At 40.5% G+C, this 22751-nt stretch overlaps 2 protein-coding genes across 7 annotated transcripts in view; one reads left to right on the top strand and one right to left on the bottom strand.

Annotated features, from left to right (window-relative positions):
• znrf3 (zinc and ring finger 3) overlaps window positions 1-22751 on the bottom strand; it is a 138532-nt gene that overhangs the window by 89019 nt on the left and 26762 nt on the right. For all 6 annotated transcript variants that reach the window (XM_044196957.1, XM_044196960.1, XM_044196954.1 and 3 more), the window contains 5 exons: window positions 22279-22357; window positions 20235-20375; window positions 19026-19172; window positions 18610-18799; window positions 16998-17102 (listed from right to left, as the gene is read on the bottom strand). In XM_044196957.1, the coding sequence (XP_044052892.1) occupies window positions 16998-17102; window positions 18610-18799; window positions 19026-19172; window positions 20235-20375; window positions 22279-22357 (662 nt within the window). The remainder of the gene's footprint in view (window positions 1-16997; window positions 17103-18609; window positions 18800-19025; window positions 19173-20234; window positions 20376-22278; window positions 22358-22751) is intronic.
• Window positions 2501-5618, top strand: xbp1 (X-box binding protein 1). Its single transcript, XM_044196969.1, has 5 exons — window positions 2501-3046; window positions 3536-3632; window positions 4033-4149; window positions 4277-4443; window positions 4585-5618. The coding sequence occupies exons 1-5, from the start codon at window positions 2811-2813 to the stop codon at window positions 4760-4762; spliced, it is 795 nt and encodes a 264-aa protein (XP_044052904.1). The 5' UTR covers window positions 2501-2810; the 3' UTR covers window positions 4763-5618.

Below are 22751 nucleotides of genomic sequence, written 5' to 3'. Positions count from 1 at the left end.
ACCCATGTAAGCACATCATGTATTAAGAGGATTTTCATTATGTACTTACAGAGTATTAGTTTGTGGTTACAACAGCTCTGTTCTATTGGTTAATACAGAGGTATCCGTTGGGACATTTCACTATGAACTGTGGTGAAAGACTGTGTACTGAACACATGATTTGCATTTTAAATATACAGAATTTGCAGAACAAAAGCAATTTTGTGACTGTTAACTTCCAGTCTGCATATTTTCTTACAGTTTGACTGATGACAGACAGCCACTGGCTATATACTGAGGACAGAATGTAGTAAGACTGAAGTATGAAACACAAAGGAAAACTCCCTCTGGCTATTTGGCAGAAAAACATGAATTCTCTAGAGTTCTAACACCTCTATCCCACTCTGGGTTTTACATGACTAGAGCTACACAAATAGAGGTGGTCACTTCACTGACGGCAAATGTGACACTTGTCTCACCCATGTTGGGGGATCCCCAACCAAATTTCCAAGTCAAAAATAACTAACTGCGTTTCATCTTATGGCAAGAGGGTAGTGTATAATATTAACTATCTAGCCTGTTCCCTCTCTTGAGTGACATAAAGAAACTTGAAAATAGGAAATGTTCACTAGGAAGTTCAAAGGCTCACCTTCTTCCCTATTTGCTTTAAAGCTCGTGGCAAGTTAGTGTTAACGTTCATTCACAGGATACAGGAGTTTTTCCAGCTATATTGCTGAAAATAAAGGACATCCTGTATTCAAACGCTGTTTTCCTTCTTCAGGACTAGACTCCACTATGACACACCCACACCGTCATAAACTGCTCTTACTTTCTCAGATGTTGATTCTGTAGTGCCAGTAAAGCTCGGCAAACAGGCCAGTGTTTGCGCTGCCTGCTGAGGTTACTCCTGCTGAGGTGACAGACGACCGGGGCAAAGGGCTACAGGCTGTAAACAATAACGGTGGCCAGATACCGCAAAAATGTGAATTCCCGTTTGAGGACAAACAGGAGTTTCAGGAAGAGAGCGTACTTGTGAACTTGCTTGATGAGTTTCTTCTTAACAGTTTGTGATTGAGGCGTGTTTACTTTGGGTACTTTTGGGGGGGGGGGGGGTAGGTGGGACCTTTATCTGAAACAGTCCATGGCTGTTGGTTGACAAAATGCTCAAAGCCACCTGAGAAGTTTTATTGTGATGGCATAAATTGCTACACACAGTCTTGCAGTACACAGTCATAAACTATACTCTATCATATCGATTCATATCTTTTACTACGAGGCTCTCCATTCAGTCCATGAGGTGAACTAAACAATCCACCTCTTGTTTTGTTCAAAGTTGAGCAACAGTGGGATTGCTGAGCTCTCTCTTGTTGCTGTCTCCACATCTAGTTGTTTTTGTTGCATTGTAAAGAACTACTTTTGTTTTGTGTTGCGTATTACTCCTTATGGGTTAAACAAACAGTTTCATTACAAACCTTTTAGGCCTTCTTTACATGAAGTTCAATGTTATAAAAATCTGAACTGAAATGTAGCACACATTTTCAGACAATCTTTATTTTTGTCATATCCAAAATTTAGCAAATTGTAATTTTACTGTTTTTAGAGATCATAATTTTCTATTTGGTCACACTATAACAAATGCGAATTGAAATTGATCATGTGTGCATAAATGAATCATCCACAGTGAAGCGGACTCAAGGACTGTCATTTAAAAAAAAGCACTGAACAATCGTCTGTGGTGCTGTAACATGATTCCTGTTGCTTTAATTGAAAGGTTAATTGGTTTTTAAGTTCTGCAAACCACTGCATGCTGATAATAACACAATACTAATAATGCTATTAAAATAAATTTCTAAAAGATGTGAAAACAGTGGAAGACTCAAGAAACTCAATCAATCCAACAGTCCTTTACAGGAAGTAGGAAATGAGCATTTCAGGGAAAGCCATCAGAGTGGTGCAGCTTGTTATATTTGTTTGCTTTGCTCCTTCAAATAAAAGAATGAGGATACTTTTTGGTTCAAGACAAAGAGCAGGGAGCATGGAATATCGCAAAGAGGCCAACTAACAGCATCTTTGAACCATGAAACGGGGGTAAGAAATCAAGAATATCTCTTGTCCTGATAAAAAAACCCCCAACAAAGTGTGATCTGTTATTCTATAGTGGCATTTATTCTTAACTTCAGTTTATATGAAATCTAAAACTACCACTCAGTGCTGTTTGTCTTTCCTGGACAGAGAGGTTAAATACCATAAAAAAAAGGAATAGGAACAACAGTAGATCCAGGAAACAAAATCAATGTCACAGCTGCACGAAGGATACAGTGAAAGCTTATAGTGTATTGATGTGAACTGTGGACTGTGCAAGTCTGTGTGGGTAAAATCTGATGCAAATCCTGGAAACAGGGATCTGAGTACGCACTGAGATCCTAGTTTACTCTATCAAACTGTCAAGTCAGGCTTGATCCCATGCTGATAGAATAGAATAGAATAAAATGGCTAAAAGGACATGTTGTTGACTTGAAACAGAAACGGACACCGACCCTCGACGGGAAATTACTCTTCCAAGGAACTTTGTGTAGCGGAGTGAGACTTCAAATGCAAATTACATCAGCAAGGCAACCAATCACAGGCCGTAAACCGATTGCATCAGAGCCGCTGGGAGCCTATCAGCTGTCACCACGATAGTAGAAAAAGATCGCAGGCACACCCATCTTGTTCAGCAGTTGAGAATTGTCAGCCATCGGGTGACCAGGGCAACCCCAAGGTCTCTACTGAATTCAGTTAGGATATACCGTTATTTCTGATTTCAGACAGCGCCAGTCGGATATACCAACATGGTGGTGGTAGCAGCAGGGACCGGGGGAACCCACAAAGTGCTCCTGATTTCCGGAAAACAGACCGGCTCCTCTAGCGGCTCACAGGCAGGCTTCAGCCGGCCCATCTCTGTCGTTTTACCGTCAGCGGCTAGCCAGGCGTCGTCCGATTCAGACTCCAACTCTTCTGCGGGGCAGCCAATACGAAAAAGACAGAGGCTGACACACTTGAGTCCGGAAGAGAAAGCACTTCGCAGGTTAGTTTCACAAAAATATCCTTTTATTTACCATTATATCCAGTTGTAAAACATTATTTTTGAAGCGTAAACCCGGCCATTGTTAAAGGAATTATATTACCACAAGGACACGCCCAAAGACATTGATCCCTACAAACTGATTTGACGTTTAAATCGCAGCTCGAAGAAATAAGGTCAATGTTGCATCACCCAATATTATAATTAGGCTGTCTAAAATTGCCTCATGAAGCAGTGAAATTACATACGTCGTTATTGTGTCACCTTTGGACTTTAAACTAGCTTGTCAAACTGCTATCTGAGTGATTAAACTGTCCGTGGACCCGGCCGGCTCTGCTGTTAGAGCTGGACACTGATATCCTGGTATGCCTGCGTGGCAGCAACATGGCCGGTGATTGCGCAGTACTGTGAACTAGTCATGTCAGGGGGGCTTAGCATCGTGGAAAGAATGTGATAAATTCCTGTTTTTTTTTTTCGTTTTTTTTCTCCTAGGAAACTCAAGAACAGAGTCGCAGCTCAGACAGCTCGAGACAGGAAAAAGGCCAAAATGGGAGAGCTGGAACAGCAAGTCCTAGAGTTGGAGCTGGAGGTAACAATCTTTTGTCATCTTCAGACAGGGGTGTAGCTAGGAATGCAAGGTCCCTCATATAAGAAGGAATTATGTTTAACACCCATCCCACCTTCACCCACTTTCCCTACGTCACCAATATTCAACTCAAACATATCTCCACTCTTGAGATATCAGTGGATGTATTCATTTGTAATTCTGACATTTCCATGACAATAATGTCATTAATCAGCAATAATTATATCAAATACACTATAATTAATACTTTGCATAGAAAAACTACCCTTTTTTTTTTACCCCCTATGTGGTGCAGTTTCATTTCTAGTTTGGGTTTGTTTCACCCGAGACACTTAATGCATCACTTCCTGATAAACAGTTGCAAGTTTCAAGTACAAACATCTGTCCGTTTTCCCTCCCGCAGAATCAGAAACTTCACATTGAAAACAGGGTGCTTCGGGAAAAGACAAGTGGCCTACTGACAGAAAATGAGGAACTAAGACAGAGACTTGGGTTGGACACCCTCGACACAAAAGAGGAGGTAAGATTGTAATACAGACTGAGGGGAAGCATGGTGGGCTCAGTATGTAGGGATTTTCAATCTTTTGAGTGGAGTAACCTTAATTCATCCTTCTTTTTTTTTTTTTTTTTTTTTTTTTTTGTCACAGGTTCAGTGTCTGTTGTCCACCGGGAATGAAGCAGGTTTGGGGATCGGGTCTTCTGAGTCCGCAGTACTCAGGCTACGTGTGCCTCCGCAGCAGGTGCAGGCCCAGCAGTCCCTAAATCTGAAGACTTCTCAATGGATACAGACAGTCCTGACTCTACAGACAATGAGGTAAGTCTCTGATAAAGATGGCTCCTTTTTATGGAAAGACGTGTCTTGAGATTTAAATCCTGTTTAAATCTCTGGAATAACACCATAGTCAGTTCATGGGGTTACGAGGCTAATCTCCTGTTTTCTCCCCCCACTCACTAGTCTGATTTGCTACTGGGCATTCTGGACATCCTTGACCCAGAGCTGTTCCTCAAGTCTTGTGAACAGGAGTGCCAGGAGCCGCAGGTGCAGCTGGTCGGAGGGGGGAACCCAGTACCTGCCACCACACCTGCGACTCTGGGGGCCCCATCAGTTAAGCTGGAGGCCCTTAATGAACTGATCCACTTTGACCACATTTACACCAAGCCCGTGGAGGAGGTGAGCAACGGGCAGTGCAGCGACTCGGAGAGCGATACAGAGAAGATTGACGAGGCTACCTTCCCCATTACCGAGGTGGTGGTTGAGGAGGAGACCGTCTGCATCAAAGACGAGCCGGAGGAAGTGGTCATCCCCAGCTGTCACAGTCAGGTGGATGACCTTTTCTCTGGAGCCTCCTCCCCTGCCCTCAGCGGCCTGGATAAGGAAGCCTGCCTGGCGGACACCTACAGCGACTCCGGATACGAAGGGTCCCCTTCCCCTTTCAGCGACATGTCCGCTTCCCTGTGCTCAGAGAACACCTGGGACGACATGTTCGCTAATGAACTCTTCCCCCAGCTTATCAGTGTCTGAATCAACCCCTTGGCCCAATAAGTTATAATATAATGTTAGGGCTAATGTGTAGTGTTGAATAACTACAGATAAGCACACAGTGCTTTCTATTAACATAGAACCCCACTGAACCCGCTCGTATATAGGCTAAAGTTAAGCGCATAATCTCCTTTTTTATTACAGCAGGTCTGTACCACTGGCAATGCTGCATTGACTTGTGGGAGATGGAGTTCAAGACAGCTTATTTTGGCATTAATTACTGCAGCGGGTTTGATTGATTACAAATCTCTGATGCTGTTCAAGATGAAATGTGGGATCCAGTATTTCTGTAAATGAAATAGGGGGATGGGGACTGATCACGTAAATATTTTATTTATTTGTGTATTCCGCTTCGGAGTCATTGTATGTCCACGTATTAAACGCTTTCTTCTAATTTGTTGCCTCTCCATGTAGTCTAATTACTGCATTAAAAAAAATTTTGCATTGCATCTCGTCTATTTGTTTCAGTCATTGCAACTGCTTTTCCAGTGAGAAATAGTTTTGACAAATGTTTACAGGACACAAAGATTAAAAAGTAACAATCATGATCTTTCATGAAAGTTACTCTTAACTCTTAAATACTGTTAAGATAGGCAATGTCACAATGAGATCATCTGTGAACATCTGCATGAAAGCAGGATGTTCAACTTAAACATTCAGGGAAAGATAATGGTAAGGTAACTAATGTTCAGCAATAGGACAGTACACGTTTCTATCAATGAACTCTGCAGATTTTAAGTGGAAACTAGTTAGACTAGAAAGTTTATCAGTTGACAAAATTCGTTGACTGTTTTAAGTCATCTATCAAGCAAACTTGCATACGTTTGCTGGTTCCAGCTTCTCCAATGTGGCCTTTTCCTGCTTTTGTATTATAAACCAAATATTTTGCACTGATGGTGGTACAGGACCAGCAATGTCAGGCTGACCCCTGGAAAAATTGAGATTGGTGTTTTTCGCTGTTTACTGACGCTTTATAGACTGAACCAATGGTTCCCAACCTGGGTGCCGGGACTGTCCGAGAGGTCCTAGGATAAATCTGAGGCGTTTAAAGGGAGATTTTGTTTGACATTTGACAAAGAAGTATCTCAACTGTATACTAAGGCCATAACCTGTGATATGAGGGGTCGCAAATAGATATTTCTTCATTTGAAAAAAAGGTTGGAAACAACTGGACTAAGCAATTAATTATAAAAAGTAATTTTCAACACTGAAAATAACTAGTTAGTTGCAGCCCTAATGGAAACACAGAGGTTTTATACAAAAAACAAAATATTGGATAGTGCTGTTTAGTGAAATGCTTCTAAGAATCATGTACTTGTATTATCTTACAATTTAAATCACATCACCAGTGGAATCAGTTTCACCCCCAGATGTGGTAGAGATATCAGGAGTTTTAATTATGCAAATCATGGTTAATTAGATTTACTTTGCTCTCAGTTCAGTATGAAGGGTCAAAGTTTAGGGATTTAGGAGTATTTTCACAAAACAGGTTTATCAAACTAATTTAACAAATGTTATATGTTATCTTAAACTCTAATTTGAGCAATCAACATGCATAACGTAATCATACTCTTAAATCTCATGGTCAGATTTTGTTTCACCGGTCCACCGGAATAAAGCACAATCCTTTCGCAGTTATCTGTCTAACTTTCCTATCCCCATTATCTCACACATGTGTGGACACAGTGTTTATATTCCCTATGTCTATTGTTCCAGCACAACCTTGCTTTTCTGAGGAGGCCTGCTTGTATTACATAACACTTATAATGTAACTGGGAACTTCCTGGGAGTCTAACCTGAGACGGTTTTAGTCTTTACTTTCCGACAGAAATAGGTCAGTGTAAGTATTGTTGGTGTTTTGGCCTGGGCAGAGTAAGGAGCACACCTTTCCCCTCAGGCCTTTATTCTAATCACACTGAGGTCTCATTCTGCATGTTGGAGGACACAGTTGCCTCTTTTAAGTTCCCGAGGCTATGATTGGTATGACCCACCCATTGAACAAAAGCCCCTGGAGTCCCTGTTGTTGTATGATCTGATAAGATCAGGTCTTCAGATGCAACACAAATGTAATTGATCTTAACTCTGCAGGGCCTGGCTGCCTGTCTCTGTTAGCTTTAACTCCTGTTCACTGATTTCAAAGTTTTGTATTAGTGATGTCCTCCATTATGTTTCGAAGCAGCTACTCCAGTTTTGGAGTACATGACAGCAAATTATCTAGAAGAGGTTGAAGGGGAAAAACAAAAATTGGCAACTCAGCTATTTCATTGTAATCTGACCTCCATTTTGTGTTATTGTGGTATGCTGACGGAAACCGCACCAGCCTTTGACGTAGCTTCACCTCAGCTACCCCGAAAGAGTGTGGTGAGAAATGTACCGTTTCCTGTTTCATTGGTGCGAACTACAGCAAAGACTGAATCAGACTACAGCTGTTGAGCTGAAACTGAAAAATATCTGCTGGAGCAGGTCTTTCGATTTCAGGCTGTAGATTCGGGTTTATTTCTGGACAACAGATTAATTTCTGTTTCTACTCAGTGGATGTGTGCCAGTTACAATTTTAAGTTTTTTTTTTTCACCCATTGGTCAGGTAAAATAAGTGTTTACATGTTTTGGTTAAAAATTAATGATCAGCTACTCGAGAGATTTCTGCACCTTTAGGAGTTTTCTGCATTAGATATTAAAACACGCCTAAATCTTTATTGTGACTTAGCTGCCATTGATCTTTTACCTTTTTCCCCTTCCAGTAAGTTCCACTCAAAGTGATTCCTGCTAATCCAAGATTCTATTTTTATTATCATTGGAGATTTTGAAGATGAATTGCCCTTAAATTGGCCAAAATATATGTTGTTAAATGATCATTTGGAATCTGGAAAAACAAGCCCGACATGAAGAAATAATAAGAGTAGAAACACGCCCTGACATCTCACATCAAATAGTGTAATTTGGATCTTGCTATTGGCCACATTTGACTTGTTTAACCAACAAACATTTCAAGCATGTTACCATTCAGGACATCCCAGGCGAGATCAGGAGCAGTCAGCTGGTCGGATTGTAAATCCTAACTCTTTCTGTCCTCCTGTTGGAGTAGCATCAGAGTTGACTGGTGTACGATAATTATCATATTTGTACAATAATTTAGCCCTCTGTACAATGTTCAATCAATAATTATAAAAAACCCTAAATGTATGATAATTTCAATATGTCAGGGTTTTTTCCCCCCCCGATAATAGTTAAATGGAACAAAACTGATTTGGAAGCAGCCAGATTAATTATTGTACTAAATCAACTAAATCAATAATGTCTTACAGAAAACTGATCCTGGGCCTGCTATAAATGATCTAATCACATATCTGCTGACATCTCGTGAGAGAGCCCCTGTCACCACCTACAACCTCATTATTTCACAACTTCCATTTTGTATTGCTCATTATCAACTTGGTGAACCCATGCATGTACTGTGAACCGCGTGATATGCGTTGCTAACACTGGTTCTGGGTGCACAACAGTCTGGATTTAAATGTACGATAGTTTGCCCCGAAATACGCTAATTCTTTGTGTGATTATTTGGTGACTGGCACCTGGAAATGATGACTAATGTCTTTATTTGTGTGAACAGGGCTTGAATTATCCCAACATTTATGGGCCCTTTTCCTGCTATTGTCAAAACTCACATGAGATGTTTTGTGACCTAAAGATTGAATTTTTTTAATTGATTACTGATTAAGTCGGGCTCCAGGTCAGTGTGTTCCTCTAAACCAGTATGACACCAACCTGGTTCTGGATGTCAAAGTCCATGCTTAAATTAGAGCCACATTTGTCATGCTAATATGACGCTGTCATCACCTGTGCATGGATTTGGATAAACCTTACTGCAGGTCTTGGGTTACTACACTCAGCAGTATTATAAAGAGAAATGTTAAACCTACACTGGCAGCTGCCACATGTAAATACAGGTTTTACAGTTGGAACTTTCAAGGTCTTCAGACCAAACTGTAAACAGTGTACTCCAAATGTACAGAGCAACAGGGTAAGTCTGCTCTGACACAATAACAGAAACACTTTTAAGTGTTGAATTAGCTTAACTTAGCTTTACAACAAGGATTCTGAGAAATAAGCAAGCACAAACAAAAAAAAACAGGATTTGATCCTGATCAAACAGGATTTCAAGACAAAGGTAGTCAGGTGTAAAGCAAACAAGAGGTCAAGGCAGCCAGAAGCGCATAACGTGGCTCATGTTTTCTCATGTGAGAGGTAATGATAATGGTGTTGCTGGGTGGGGGTGAGCAGGGGTTACACTCTCTGCAGTCGCCGAGCCTCAAGGGCTGAGTGACTTCAGTCATCTGACCCAAATGAGGAATGTAAATCAACGACCCCCTTTGGCTTTCTTTATTAAAAGGCTAATGAGCGGCTGGGGGGGGGGGGGCATAGCCTTGATATTTAGGGCACTTTATGAATGATTCAGCAGGGGGAAAGTGAGTCATAGTCGCCATCATTGCCAACAAACAACATCTGTCCATCTCTGTCCGTGGACATGCAGGAACACGATTCCGCAGCATGTTTAAAAGGCAAACTGCTTCACTCAGTCACCCGTTAACGTTCCAGAAAAAAGGCTTGTTAATCCTGTCTTCCTGCTTCACGAGGCGTGTTTCTATTCTTATTATTTCTTCATGTCTGGCTTGTTTTTCCAGATTCCAAATGATCATTTAACATGGAGCAAATCATTATACATTATACTTTCACCTACATCTTCCTGTTCGAGCTGTTATTTTCACTTGCAAGGAAGAACAACCAAAATTCAAACAATACTAACATGAAAATCCCACAACCTGTCTTGTCAGGATCAAGTCAACCGTTTCTTAGTTGCATCACAATTTGAATGTGTATGCAAACAAGAAGCTGCAGACGTAAGTTATCAATGACGCACACATACCAGCATGCACTCACAGACAGACGCTCACTTCACTCTTGTGCTCAGTCGATGTGGCTTACTCTCGAGCTGTGAGAGAGATCGTTATCCTCAGTAACCACTGGCAACAAAGGACGGCCAGTCAAGTGTGTTTATGCATGTCTGATCCACGGCACTGAGCCAAAGCCCACTGAAGGAAAAGTAAGGCTACTTATGGGAGTCAGATGTGTTCCTGAAAGTCAAGAACATGCAGCTCTACAAGTCACGTTGTAGAACTGTATTTAAAGATCCCCTCCAGATAGGTTTAAAGACATAAAAATACTATGAATAATAATTTCTGTCTGATGTGGTTTTCCAAAAAATTACCTTGCTAAAAATTCTTAACATTACATCTTGTCTTTCTCTCTCATTGAAAAGTCTAGAATCTATGAATATGCAAATATTTTTTGAGTTCAAAAGTTTAACTACTGGACACAAAATGTCTCCTACTTTACTGTAAAGTCCATTCTCGGTGTGCGCATTTGGACCAGAATTACAATTAGCTCCAAACTAGTTGAGATGTCACAAACTCCTGCCCTCACAGATTTACGGTGAGCAAAGAGAAACTTCAGCAGATGAATGTGAGCCTTCTAGTGTCAAACTCTACACATAGTGTTGACCTTCTGCACAGTCAAGGTCAAACTTCCAAGTGAAATAATGATAAGCAAAATACAGTTTTGAGTGGTGGGGGACTTGAAATATTTGTAAAGCTAAAATTTCTTCATGATTACATTTAGTGTAAACTTAATTATCACTTCAAAATATATGGCAAAATATATTTCCCAAAAAAGACTTTTGCACTCAAACACAAATTATATGTCATGTCTCCAGTATGTAAGTATGTTGATTGATGAATGGCCATGTAGAAAGCAAGTGATAACTATACATACTTATTCAAATCAATTAAGAAATTAACTCTCATCTTGAAGAGAGACCACATAACCATCTTTGGCTTTAAAAATGATCATCAACAACATATTCTTTGGAACAAAATTTGAGGTCAGCAATGAAGAAGAAAAGAGAGACATTTTATACACTGAATGACAGCAGGTTAGCCGAGGCTTCCTGGAGTGATATTTAATAGGCACAAGCTAATGCAAGCTGCGGACGAACTGGCATTACACATTACACAAGGCTCTATTGCCATGGTTTCACTTCCTGTACGCGTGGCAGGTCTGCAAGAGGAAGCCTGTCTGCTGGAAGAAAACATTAATCACTTGGATTCCTCCTACACAGCGTGGCAGATTCTCCCTTTGAAGCTCTCTCAAAGGCAGCAAACCCACGTAACAAAGATTTGGATCAAAGGGATTTAAACTGCACATCTTAAATATCTTTTGATATCATCTAAATGACTTCTGCTCTCATAACCTCAACATAGCTTTGCATTTTACTCGATCTGCAATCTAATTCAAATTCTGAGGTCCTAACTTTCTAAGATAGTTTCTCTTAAACAACTTTTAGAATAGAGCTGCAGTTACACTACGCACCACAACTTTTGGATGGTCTTTTACTGCTTGCTCAAACCAGGCCCCTGAGGTTAAAGGCTCATGCGTCAGCCTGTGTCAGCCAGCAATTACAGAGTCATGATAAACATGATCACAGAGCACAGACAGACAGGCATGCACACACATACGCAAGTACGGTAATTGCTTTTTGGAATTTCATGTGAATTTCTTTCATGGGTTTTCATCAGGACCACCTACGCTATCTGAGACAATAAACATCCCTTAGCTGTCACAGCTTGTACTGTGTCTGTTGTAATACTGAACACTCCCGCAGTGACCAGGTGTAAGAGTCATAGATCAATAGTGTTGCTGTCAGGTGAACACTTTGTACTGTATGTCAGCTTTTTGGAAACATAAAAGAGAAACGACCTTTTGCGTTACATAATGATATACATTTTTAAACAAGACAAAGAATCTACAGCCACGCTATAGCGGCTCTGTGAGGCTGTACTTAGGCACAGTGGTGCTTTGAGCTAAACGCTACCGTTGGCACGCTAACATGCTCACAATGACAATGTTAACAAGCGGATGCTTAGCAGGTATGTTTACCATGTTCAGAATCTTGGTTTAGTGTGTTAGCATGCTAACATTTGCTAATTAGCACCAAGTATAGCTGAAGCTGATGGGAATGCCATTAGTTTTACAGGTATCTGGTTGTAAAATAACAACCAGTAGATGCTGAGATAGTTCAGTCTGGGCTCAGTCTGGACACTCAACTGGTGGACTGACAGACAGTCATTACCATAGAGCCAGACCACCAGCTAAAAATATGTTTGGAGATTTGGCCATAGAACGTTATAACAGACAATCGTGTGATCAATCAATAAACCCAGCATAACTGGAGTCACAAGGTTTTCACACAGCAACAGCTAAAAATATCTTCTTTTGAAAAACATTTGCCTTATTCACAAAAAGGCTATTTTATTTCTTTATTTCTTCCACTAAAAAGGAAATTGTTGCAAAATACAGGAAACTACTAAATTTACTTCATATTCCAAGAAAGATAATGTGATCAATAAAAAGTAACAACCTAGCTGACAGCGACAGTCAAACAGCACACTTCCACCACTGTATCCACAACAGGTGGTTTCCCTCAGTGGCCTCAGCTGTAAACGTGTCATATGTGTGTACTTTAAGCTAATGCTACATGGCTATTTTGGTCAATAGTGAAGACTAGCTTGTGTGACAGTGTGACAAGTTACTTTGAACTTGGGCTAAATGACATTTGTCATAGTGACAAGAGAAGCCAGTGAATCACTCATTTTTGTCCTGATCTGGACCTCTGCACACATTATTTGGGTAGAAAATTCAAGTGTGTGCGTGACTTTGAGAACACCCCTAACTGTTTGAGCAGCGATAAGAGACTGTCTACATGTGCAAAGAGCCAGCTGCGGGGAACCTATCAGTAGGACAAAGGGCTAACCAAGGGAACATGCTGCAGGAGCAGGAAGACACAATAAAGGAACTGATAAAAGCATGCAGCCATTACGGCGTTTACATTTGATATTTCAGGAAGTCTGCTATCACCTCATTATGAGTGTAACTACAATACAAGATTATTGTCCTGTTTACCAACATTGCCAGCAAGCAACAATTACTTTTGGCATCCAAAAAGTGATCATATGTAGTTGTTTGAATGTGAAATTGCAGGAGAAGTACTGCAAAAGTACCATAAGACCTGAATTTCACAACCCCTAATGTCTTAGTTTAAAGTTGATTTCACTACAACTCAGCTTTTTTACGTAATAATTTCGAGCTTTTGGTTGCACAACTTACCACTAAGCAAACACTTCTTCTCTGTCCTTTCTATGCAGCCAAATTCACTTTCATAACTACACAAGCATGAAGAGCCTGCTGCTGGTAAACTGATGAGTAAATATTGAATTTTCCTGTAGACGGCTCGGCCGTTGGGCTTTTGATATGATGTGACGGAAAGAACACAAGGTTTTTAGATCAAGACACCTACACGACTTCATCCTCATCTGAATCCTGAAGCAGAAAACCGTCTGTTCTGTCAATTTTTAATTAAACATATTTTTTGGTACATTTTAACAGAAGTGATTTCAGAAGCTGTTCTTTCTTCTGACTGCTTGTAATGGTGGTGATCACAGTTTAAGCTTGTTCCACTGTTATAACAAACGCTTTCACCAAAATGAAAGTAGATGCCTAAAATCCTCTTAAAAGTGCAATTGTTAATTTAAGTTTTAGTTCAGTTTAATGTACAGTATTTTATGTTGCTTGCACTTCTTAAATTCATCTCTTCATGGTGTTTTTCACTAGTACTGTTGTGCTGTGCTCTGCTTTCAGATTAGTAGAAAAAGTTTAAGATCCAAGAAACGCAGGAGCTTGTTTTCCTCCTGGGCTCTTCCCTTTCTACTTTAAAATCATGTGTTAAGACACTAAATCCAAACACAATCACACACAGTGAATAGCTTTCAGATTCTTGACTCCACAGCAACTAAACTTCAGACATACAGTATATCTGGGATGGACCACACTATGGTCACAGCCACACTCTCCTGTGCCACCAGCAGACCAGCCTTGCAATAGCAACCCAAAATCCTCCCACACAGTTGACTCAATGTCCACTCAGGTTTTGCTTACATCTTTCATCATTCACAACTGTTTGGCCTTTACCGCATGACATCTGGATATACTTGCAGAAACAGAGGAGTCATTTCTAAATACTACTGGATACTGGATACTCCAGCAATTTAGTTTTGTACTTCTGTAAAGTTGGAGACTTATGAGAGAGAGATTAAAATAAAGAATTTTTATATAACTGCCCTTAAAGGTATGCATAATTAAGGACTTGGCCGCTTTGAGTGACAGGTGGGTGGCCTCTAAGGTGGCTTGCTGCTAGGTGATTTCATCAACCAGGCTTCATTGGGCCTGCCTCAGCTCCACCTCTTTGCCCTTTGCTCTTTTTGGATTAGCCAGTCAGGCATGGCCAAGATGGCGACGGCCGGAGCCGCCAGGAGCCGCCCACTTTGAGCTTCACAACGGCTCTTCAGAAACCTATGGATGATGTCACGGACACTACGTCCATGTTTTATACAGTCGATGTTTGTAACACAAACTTTCTGTTAAAAATTGGTAGTCTCGAGGCGCCCCAGCGGCCCGGGTTCGAATCCCTTTGCTGCACGTCATTCTCTGTCTCTCTCTTTCCCTCACATTTCCTGTCTCTCTTCAGCTGTTTCTATCAAAAAAAGGCAAAACTGAGATGATCCTGATTACATCATTATGACATCATCAGGGTAATTTTCCTCAGACTTCAGAAAGTTTCCTTCCAGTGAACTGATTTTCATGTGTAAAATTGGTTCCCCTTCAATGTTTGAGCTGTAATTGTGTCCATTTTGAGGCTAAAAACATCACAGATAACCAAATGTTGAGACTATAATATGCAACCTCAAACTTTTGGCTAATAACTTCTAAACTTCTAGACATGACTCAGGTTCATTTATTAAACATCTGTCTTTTGGAACAGAAACATTTTCATTTTAACCAGTGCTTCTATTTACACCAGCTTGTTCATGGTCACTGCAACAACTCTTTTCAGCTTCAAACCCTATTTTATATTTACTTATGTGCATAATTATACCAGTTTAAATCCACTGACTTGCAGCTATATTTATTATTAGCACTTGTTTGGTATATTCCACTTTATTTGGTCTAGACTTTGTGCCCTGAGGCAAGAGCTCTAAAAACTGAGTTCCCCCTCATGTTATCCTCAGCCACCCTGCACCCCACCATCCCCCTGCCCAGGGCTAAGTGAGGGGTGTGGGGGTGTGTTGAGCTCAGCTCCCAGACTGTGTGGCATTCCTGAAATGAGTGCTAGCTTGCTTGCTGCCCCCCCCCCATCCGTTCCCAATCCCACCCCTCCTCTTCCAGGCAATAAACTTTCCCCTGTCACTCTATGCTGCTCCACTACCACCACACACACACACACACACACACACACAGACTTAAGTAGGTTTACCCTGCCCCATCTCACATGGAAAAAAACACAGTACATGTTATCATAAATGGATAAGGAGGACTAGAAGTTACTAGAAGTTGTTTTCAAAAGCAGTAGTTAAAATAACACATATTGGCAAAAGGTCTGCTTCTTTTAATCATGCATCATATGTATCTGTTTATTTGTCTAAAAAGGCATCTTAACCACATTAGGTTCAAACATTAAAAGTCACAAGACATGATTTCAGTCACATTCACTTTCAATTTTTCCAAAATGCTGACTGAAGCAAGTGAGTTAATCTTATCTAACTTGAAGGTCAGCCTCTTTTATTCGCAACCCCGTCAGGAGGTTAAAGGTCACTGTGAATGTTTGGCTGGGTTCAACAGAGTGTCAGTATATTAGATTGTTTATCCCTTGGATTGTTTATGTCATCTGTGGCTTGTACTTGAGCAGAAAAACAGCGGTATTTCAAAAAGTGGCCGGTTATATTTTCATGTAAAAGTCTGTTTTACTGCTCTCTACAGACAAGGTAATAGTGTGTGTGATAGTGATTCAACCTAGCCACTTCTGCTTTTGCGGTACATTTCCTGGTCTAAACACAGAGTCAAATAGGTCTTTCCAGGACAAATGTTCTTGCAAAAAGGAAGGGGTGGGATATACAATGAATTTCACCAACATCTACAGTGGGTTGTTTGGAATAAATAAAAGAAGAACTGGGTAGTCAGCATGAGCAGCAATGGCTGTCACGACATAACAGATAAGGAAGAGTGCCACATCCAGAAACGCAAACTTTCATCACCACAAAATACAAATAAAAAGATGTACTGGGATGTTTAGTGCAAAAAAACCCCCCCAAAAAATGAAGAAACACACAAAAATGTGCCACATAGCACTAAATAACTAACGATTCTACCAAATTATAACATGTAATCTTGTGAGTTATTACTAGAGACTTACAGGGAAATGTGTTCAATAACAATGCATCCAGGAAGGCATTTGGTTGTTCTTTGTAACATTTGACTGTAGATTCACCAGTCCTACTTCCTGCTTCCCCGTTATTGTGTGTGCCTGAATCTCTGTGTTTATCCCTACCTGTACACATGTGTGCCCATGTGCTTATTAGGGTAAGAAGTTTTGGACCTTTAATCTAATTGTTCCTTTTCTTTGGGCAATATCATTTAACTATGAAATAATAATGATTATGTCTTCCAACCTTTAGTTGTTGAGTTTCATTTTGTGCTATTTGTTAATAATTGTTGTCAAGTTGACATTTTCTCTGCTGCTTCCAGTGTGGTGCAAACATCTTCTATTTTCCCAGTCAAGTGAACAGGCTCAAAAGCAAAATAACTGGTGTGCCTGTGTTGTCTTTATCTATTGGTATGTGCCTGTAGCCTTCCTCCAGGTCTTAATGAGTGTGGTTCACCTGGTGTTTGAGGGGCACGTGGTCCTGTGGGGGCAGAGTGACCCTTGAACGCAGCCAGGCATCGTACTCCTCCCTGGGCATCAGGACCACATGTTCTGTAGCAATCTGACAGAGAACAAGAGAGATGGAGGCAAAAACACAAATAGATAACTGAAACTGATGATCACAGAGCCATTGACATAAGAGATACCGGTCAATATCCTGTAGATGGATATTAAGAGCATCTCTATGTTGGCTTTAAAGGAAAACAAAAAAACTCCTGGTGACCAAACAAAATTATACTTTGGTTCTCCAAACCCTGACACAACTTTCCCCAAAACACACTCATACACCAGTAATCCCAGACATCCCCCAACCCAGCCTGCTGAGCCAGGAATGGAAACCAAAACAAGTCATCTGTGGTCTGTCTGATTCAGTTCTGAGCATCAGAGCGGGACACTGCCACACACTGTCCTGAGAAGGAACACAGGGAGAAAACGGCCAGTGAACGACCCTGCTCACTGACCCTCTGAATCAGTGAGCCAACTTTACTGTCCTTCAGTGTCATTCATCAGTCGGCGTCCTGTCATTACAGCTTCAGCTATCTGCTCTGGAGACTGGGAAGGTTGTATTGCCCCTCATTTCTGACCGGTATGGGCGTGTCAGAGGGTCTGGAGTCTGTTAGTCTTGGGGTGAGGCTCGTCCCTAATTGATGGTTTGGCGGGAGAGACCAAGAGTTTACTGTCAGGCTTAAAGTTTGGGGGAAGATCAGAGGAGTTAAATAAAATCCCACAATCAAATCTCTTATTTGCACATGGACCCTATGGAAATACGTCATTAGAAAATATGGTAAAACTAGGGTACACATATTCGCCATTAACTAGTTGCTTATTAGCATGCATATCAGTAGCATGTTGGTTCTTTATTAGTCATTTTAAAGCACCTATTAATGCCTTATTCTGCATGACCATATTCTGCAACTACTAAGAGTTTTCCCTCAATAACCTCCTAATTACTGCTTATTGATAGTAAGTAAGGAAGTTGTTGTACATGAATTACGAACTTAATATGCTTTGCTCAGTATGGGCCTTATAAGGTGGTAGTACCACAAGAATAGTCATTCTCCCTTAATAACACTTAATAAATATGGGCTCTTCTTATGTAACAAAACACAAAACTACAAGTGTTAATAGTGTCCAAATAACTCTAAATAAAGTCTTTCTGACTCAGAATATGTTCCCCATTCTAAAGTGAGGTCTTGCTCATAACTAATTCACTAGTAGTTTGACCCTTATTAACCCACGCAGGTTCCCTATTCTAAAGTTAGTGTGAAGAGGAGGCAATGTAAAGTGTTACCGAAAATATTTATGGTGAGAACAAACTAGAGAATTATTAATCTGCTACCCAGCTGTAATAAGAATTAGGCATCACATATTTTATAATTGCCTCCGTTGATTGTTACCCAGCTCACAACACAGGATCACATTCAAATTTTGAAAATGTAATTTTCTCAGTGTAAGCTGTGGGAGAGAAATTATCATTTGTTGCAGCAATTCCTTGATGATCATTAAAATGTGTGCCAGTTTCCAGTATTTTCTTTGTGAAATGTGGCGTGAGGAGGTGTTTCGTGTACCTGGATGGCCACACACAGCTCAGGCAGACAGAGCTCCCACGGCTCCAGACCCGCCAGCACCTTCAGGAAGAGCTGAGGTCGAACCCTAAGGGTCTGCTGCTCTGCAAATGCACTCAGCTTCTCTAGCACCCGGCTCACCGCTCGCTCCCTGCACACCTCCTCGGGCAGGCTGCTCAGCAGAGTTGACAGCCTGGAAGAAAATGACCAGCATGGGTGTCAGATCCGCTAATAACATCATGTTACAACACATGAGAATATGGTGTTTATTAGTTCTAATGTGTATGTTAACACATATGCATACCACATGTGCATGCAGTTCCACAGATGCGTGCAAACACAAATCTGACCTCTCCCCAGCCCCAATAACTCCCCTCATCGCCCCCGACTCCACATTCCACACTAGATAGGCTGCATACCACATATTGTTGTTGTGCTTGTTTTTATTGTTGTTGTTTGGAGCCTCTGTCTCTTGGGACATGCAGGTCACATGATGAGGAAGTCCATGGGGTTCAGTCACGAGACACAGGGGTCGATACCTCTGGAGACCGCTGTTTAACCTCTCCCTGGATGGGAGAAGAAAACTGAATGAAAAAAAAGGAACTGGAAGAACCTGTAAGAGCTCACATTATCTTACACTCAGCAATTGGTTTATACTGTATTGTCACACTGACTGTATTTGACTTATTTTTAAATATGTACTAAACACACGGACTGATATAACAGAGCAAACATGGTTGTTACATAAATAGTAGTGCCAGTCTGAGTGATTTTAAGGACGTTTTCCCTCTGAGTCAAGGTAAAGCCTAGGCTCAGAGAATAAGTGGATTAAAGTCTATAACATAATAAAACATGATAAGATCATGTCAATTAACACACGATTCAATTCTTATGACAAAACACCTTAATCACAGTTGATTTAGAGAAAAGTCGTACATTCCAGTCAAAACATACAGGAGAATATACAAACTCATGAATTGCCATCAGCTCTGACAATGAATGAATGAAGAAACAAAATCAGGTATCATCTGTGGTAGCAGAACAAATTCTGACTGCTGTTCCCCTGAACCATCCTGAACTCCTAAACGGAAACATTCCTCTGAAAGTAAAGAAAATAGTTTGACATTTTGGGAAATACGCATATTTGCTTTCTTGGTGAGAGTTAGATGAAAAGATACCACTCTCATGTCTGTACAGTAAATATGAAGCTACAGCCAGCAGCCTGTTAGCTTAGCTTAAAGACTGGAAGCAGGGGAAAACAGACTGGCTCTGTCAAAAGGTATGGATTCGTATAGATTAAGCAAACAAGATATAACATATGAATTTGTGAGCTTTAGAGCTGTTGGTAGGCAGATTTTTGTCCTTTGGACAGAGCCAGGTTAGCTGTTTCTCCATTTCCGGTCTTTATCAAAAGTATTTATCGAAATGTGAAACTATTCCTTTAATATCATGTTTGATTACCTGGTCATCCCTTGAAGTTGACATTTTTGGGGAAAATTAATGATTTAGTAAATGATGCATCTGAGACATTCACTGGCAAGTAATTATGCTGATACTTGAGTGAAACGTTGGGGAAACCAATAAGAAGGAATTGTTGGGAACTTGTTGGGATTGGATGTTTGCCAGACCTGGCTTTGAGCTCCAGGACGTCGACATAGCTCTGAGCCATCCCCTCAACCCTTTCGTCAAAGGCAGCTTTCAGCTCCCGTAGCGCGGTGGCCTTGTTGTTGATTAGATGGCTGATGGCTAACGGGGGCTTGGCAGGACAGCTGAAGACAAACAATAATGTTGTGTTTATAGATTTTGTTGTGATTATGCTATATAGTGTGTCTTTGTGTCAGCTTTTGAAAAAAATCAGTCACAAGCACATACCAAGTCTCATTGTGTACAACATGCCAACAATGTATAAAATTACACATATTTTCTATATTTGTATATGTATTCCAGCACATTGGATTTAAAATAAAACAATGAATGTGAGGTTAAAGTACTCTCAGCTTTAATTTGAACAGTGTATGAATTATAGTTCTTTTTATACAAAACATATCCCCCCAATTTAAGTGGACCAAATGTTATGGGACAAATCAAAATAAACTTAAATAAAGTCATCATATTTAATATTTGGTGTTCTTTGCAGTCACTGACTTCTAAGTCTGAGATCCACAGATCTCAGCAGACACTCGCTCTACCAGGCCTGTACTGCAGCAACCTGAACTTCTTGCTTATTTAGGGTGCTTTTTGCCCTAAGTCTGGTCTGCAACATGTTCTGTTGAACTGCGGTCAGGTGACTGACTTGGCCAGTCAAGAGCATTCCACTGTGTGTATCTAAAACTCGCTGGTTGCTTTGTCTATATATTTGGGATGACTGTCTTTCTGCACTGCCCTAAAACTGGGGGACTGTATAAAAAGGGCTGTGACTCTTACACTTCAACCAATATGGACGCTCGAACACCTTTCAAGCTGAAAATCAGCACTTTAACCTAATAGTTATTGTTCTATTTAAAATTAAATGTGCTGGAGTACAGAGCCAACACAACATAATAATGTGTCACCGTTCAAATACATATAGATTGCCCTGTATGTATGAAAATTAAAAAATGTGTACATCCTGTAATCATTATTGTATCTTTATATCTTGAACAAAACATTCAAACACACATACTGTAGGTTGAATAAGTAATTAAGGTTATTTTTTTTCCTTTGCTGACGCATATGAATTATGGGTGTGGAACATATATTCAAAAACCCAAAATATTCATCTGTGGATGAATCTGCGAAGGCTAATTGTTAGATTTGTTGTGGTGTTTATTATGACTGATGCGCTGTTATATTTTATGTACATTTGTAAATTTGTTTTCTGTGTTTATATTCGTTCATATGGATTTGGCTGCATGAAGAAAATTTTATGGAAAACAACTGAAATGCATGTATACATGTACTACAAATGTGGTGTGTTCAAATTTTGCACATCAACTATTCAAAGTCAAATGTTGCCAACCTCATTGGAACAAACTCCTAATTACTGGCTGAGAGAAAATAGTCATCTGGCACATGTAATCAGTCATTGAATGGTGGTAATCGTCTTGTCAAACCTTTAACAGCCAAGGTAAATATCAGGTAGTAGAAAGCACAGACGACATGCCCCTGATAACATTTTACAACATGCCCCTTTGTCCCCTCATCCACAGCACAATTCCACTGATGATTTACAGCAAATTCCTGACATAATCTTTCAGATCACTGCCTTTAAAACTGTAAATAGGCAAGAGGAGGAATGAAGATGAGGGGGACTAAATATAGAAACACTAATTGAAGGGCAGTCACCACAGAGCGAGTGAGAAGAATACAGGTTGAGCTGCTACTGTAGCTTTCTTTTCCCCGCTCTTCTTTTCTTTCCAGGGTCACAGGCCTGGACTTTTGTCCTCGTTACGATTAGCTTCTGTTTATCTAGGAATTAAATCCTTTGCTACTATTACAGTTATTGCAAGTGCCTAAATCATAATGGGAGCACAGTCCTGAGGACGAGCAGCAGGGGTAGATTAAGGATTTATGGCAGTAGGCTGGTAATGATACTGGGTTGCAACCTTTATACTATGTTTATCTTACAGGCTGCTGAAATACAAGTCATGAGATGGAGGGCTGCTGATGTAGATCCTTGCAAGTTGACCTTACCTTTGTACTAAGCTGCTGGTTTGTGGGCTTTGGCACTCTTTCTTGACCTTCTGGTGGATATCTGGCAGTGTGCGAAGACCTAAAGATAAAAACACTTTAACTTAACTTTTTTTCTGCTCCATCTCTCCTTGTTTCTTGCCTCAGTGCATTTTATTGTCATATCTGTAAATCTCTCTAGCTCTAATTGTCTAATTGTTTGTGGTTAGAAGGGTTTGCACAACTGAATACATTATCTTTCATGGGATGTGGAGTTGAAGGAAAGCAGGGTTTCCACTATGTCAGGGTTATACACTACGATTCGGGAATAATGTCTTTGCTCACTACATATTCAATGCACATCCCTCCATACAGAGCATTTCTCTGTTGTTCAAATGCAATCCCACACTCTCACATGCAGCTGCAACTTACTGCGTGCCACCCTGCCTCAATATACAGATGAATTTGTTAATGTGTAACAGTAACTGATGACCTCT

Source organism: Siniperca chuatsi, linkage group LG5 (assembly GCF_020085105.1).
Source record: "Siniperca chuatsi isolate FFG_IHB_CAS linkage group LG5, ASM2008510v1, whole genome shotgun sequence".
Lineage (NCBI taxonomy): Eukaryota > Metazoa > Chordata > Actinopteri > Centrarchiformes > Sinipercidae > Siniperca > Siniperca chuatsi.
Note: the sequence above shows the minus strand (reverse complement) of the source record. Positions and strands in the feature narration are given on the sequence as shown.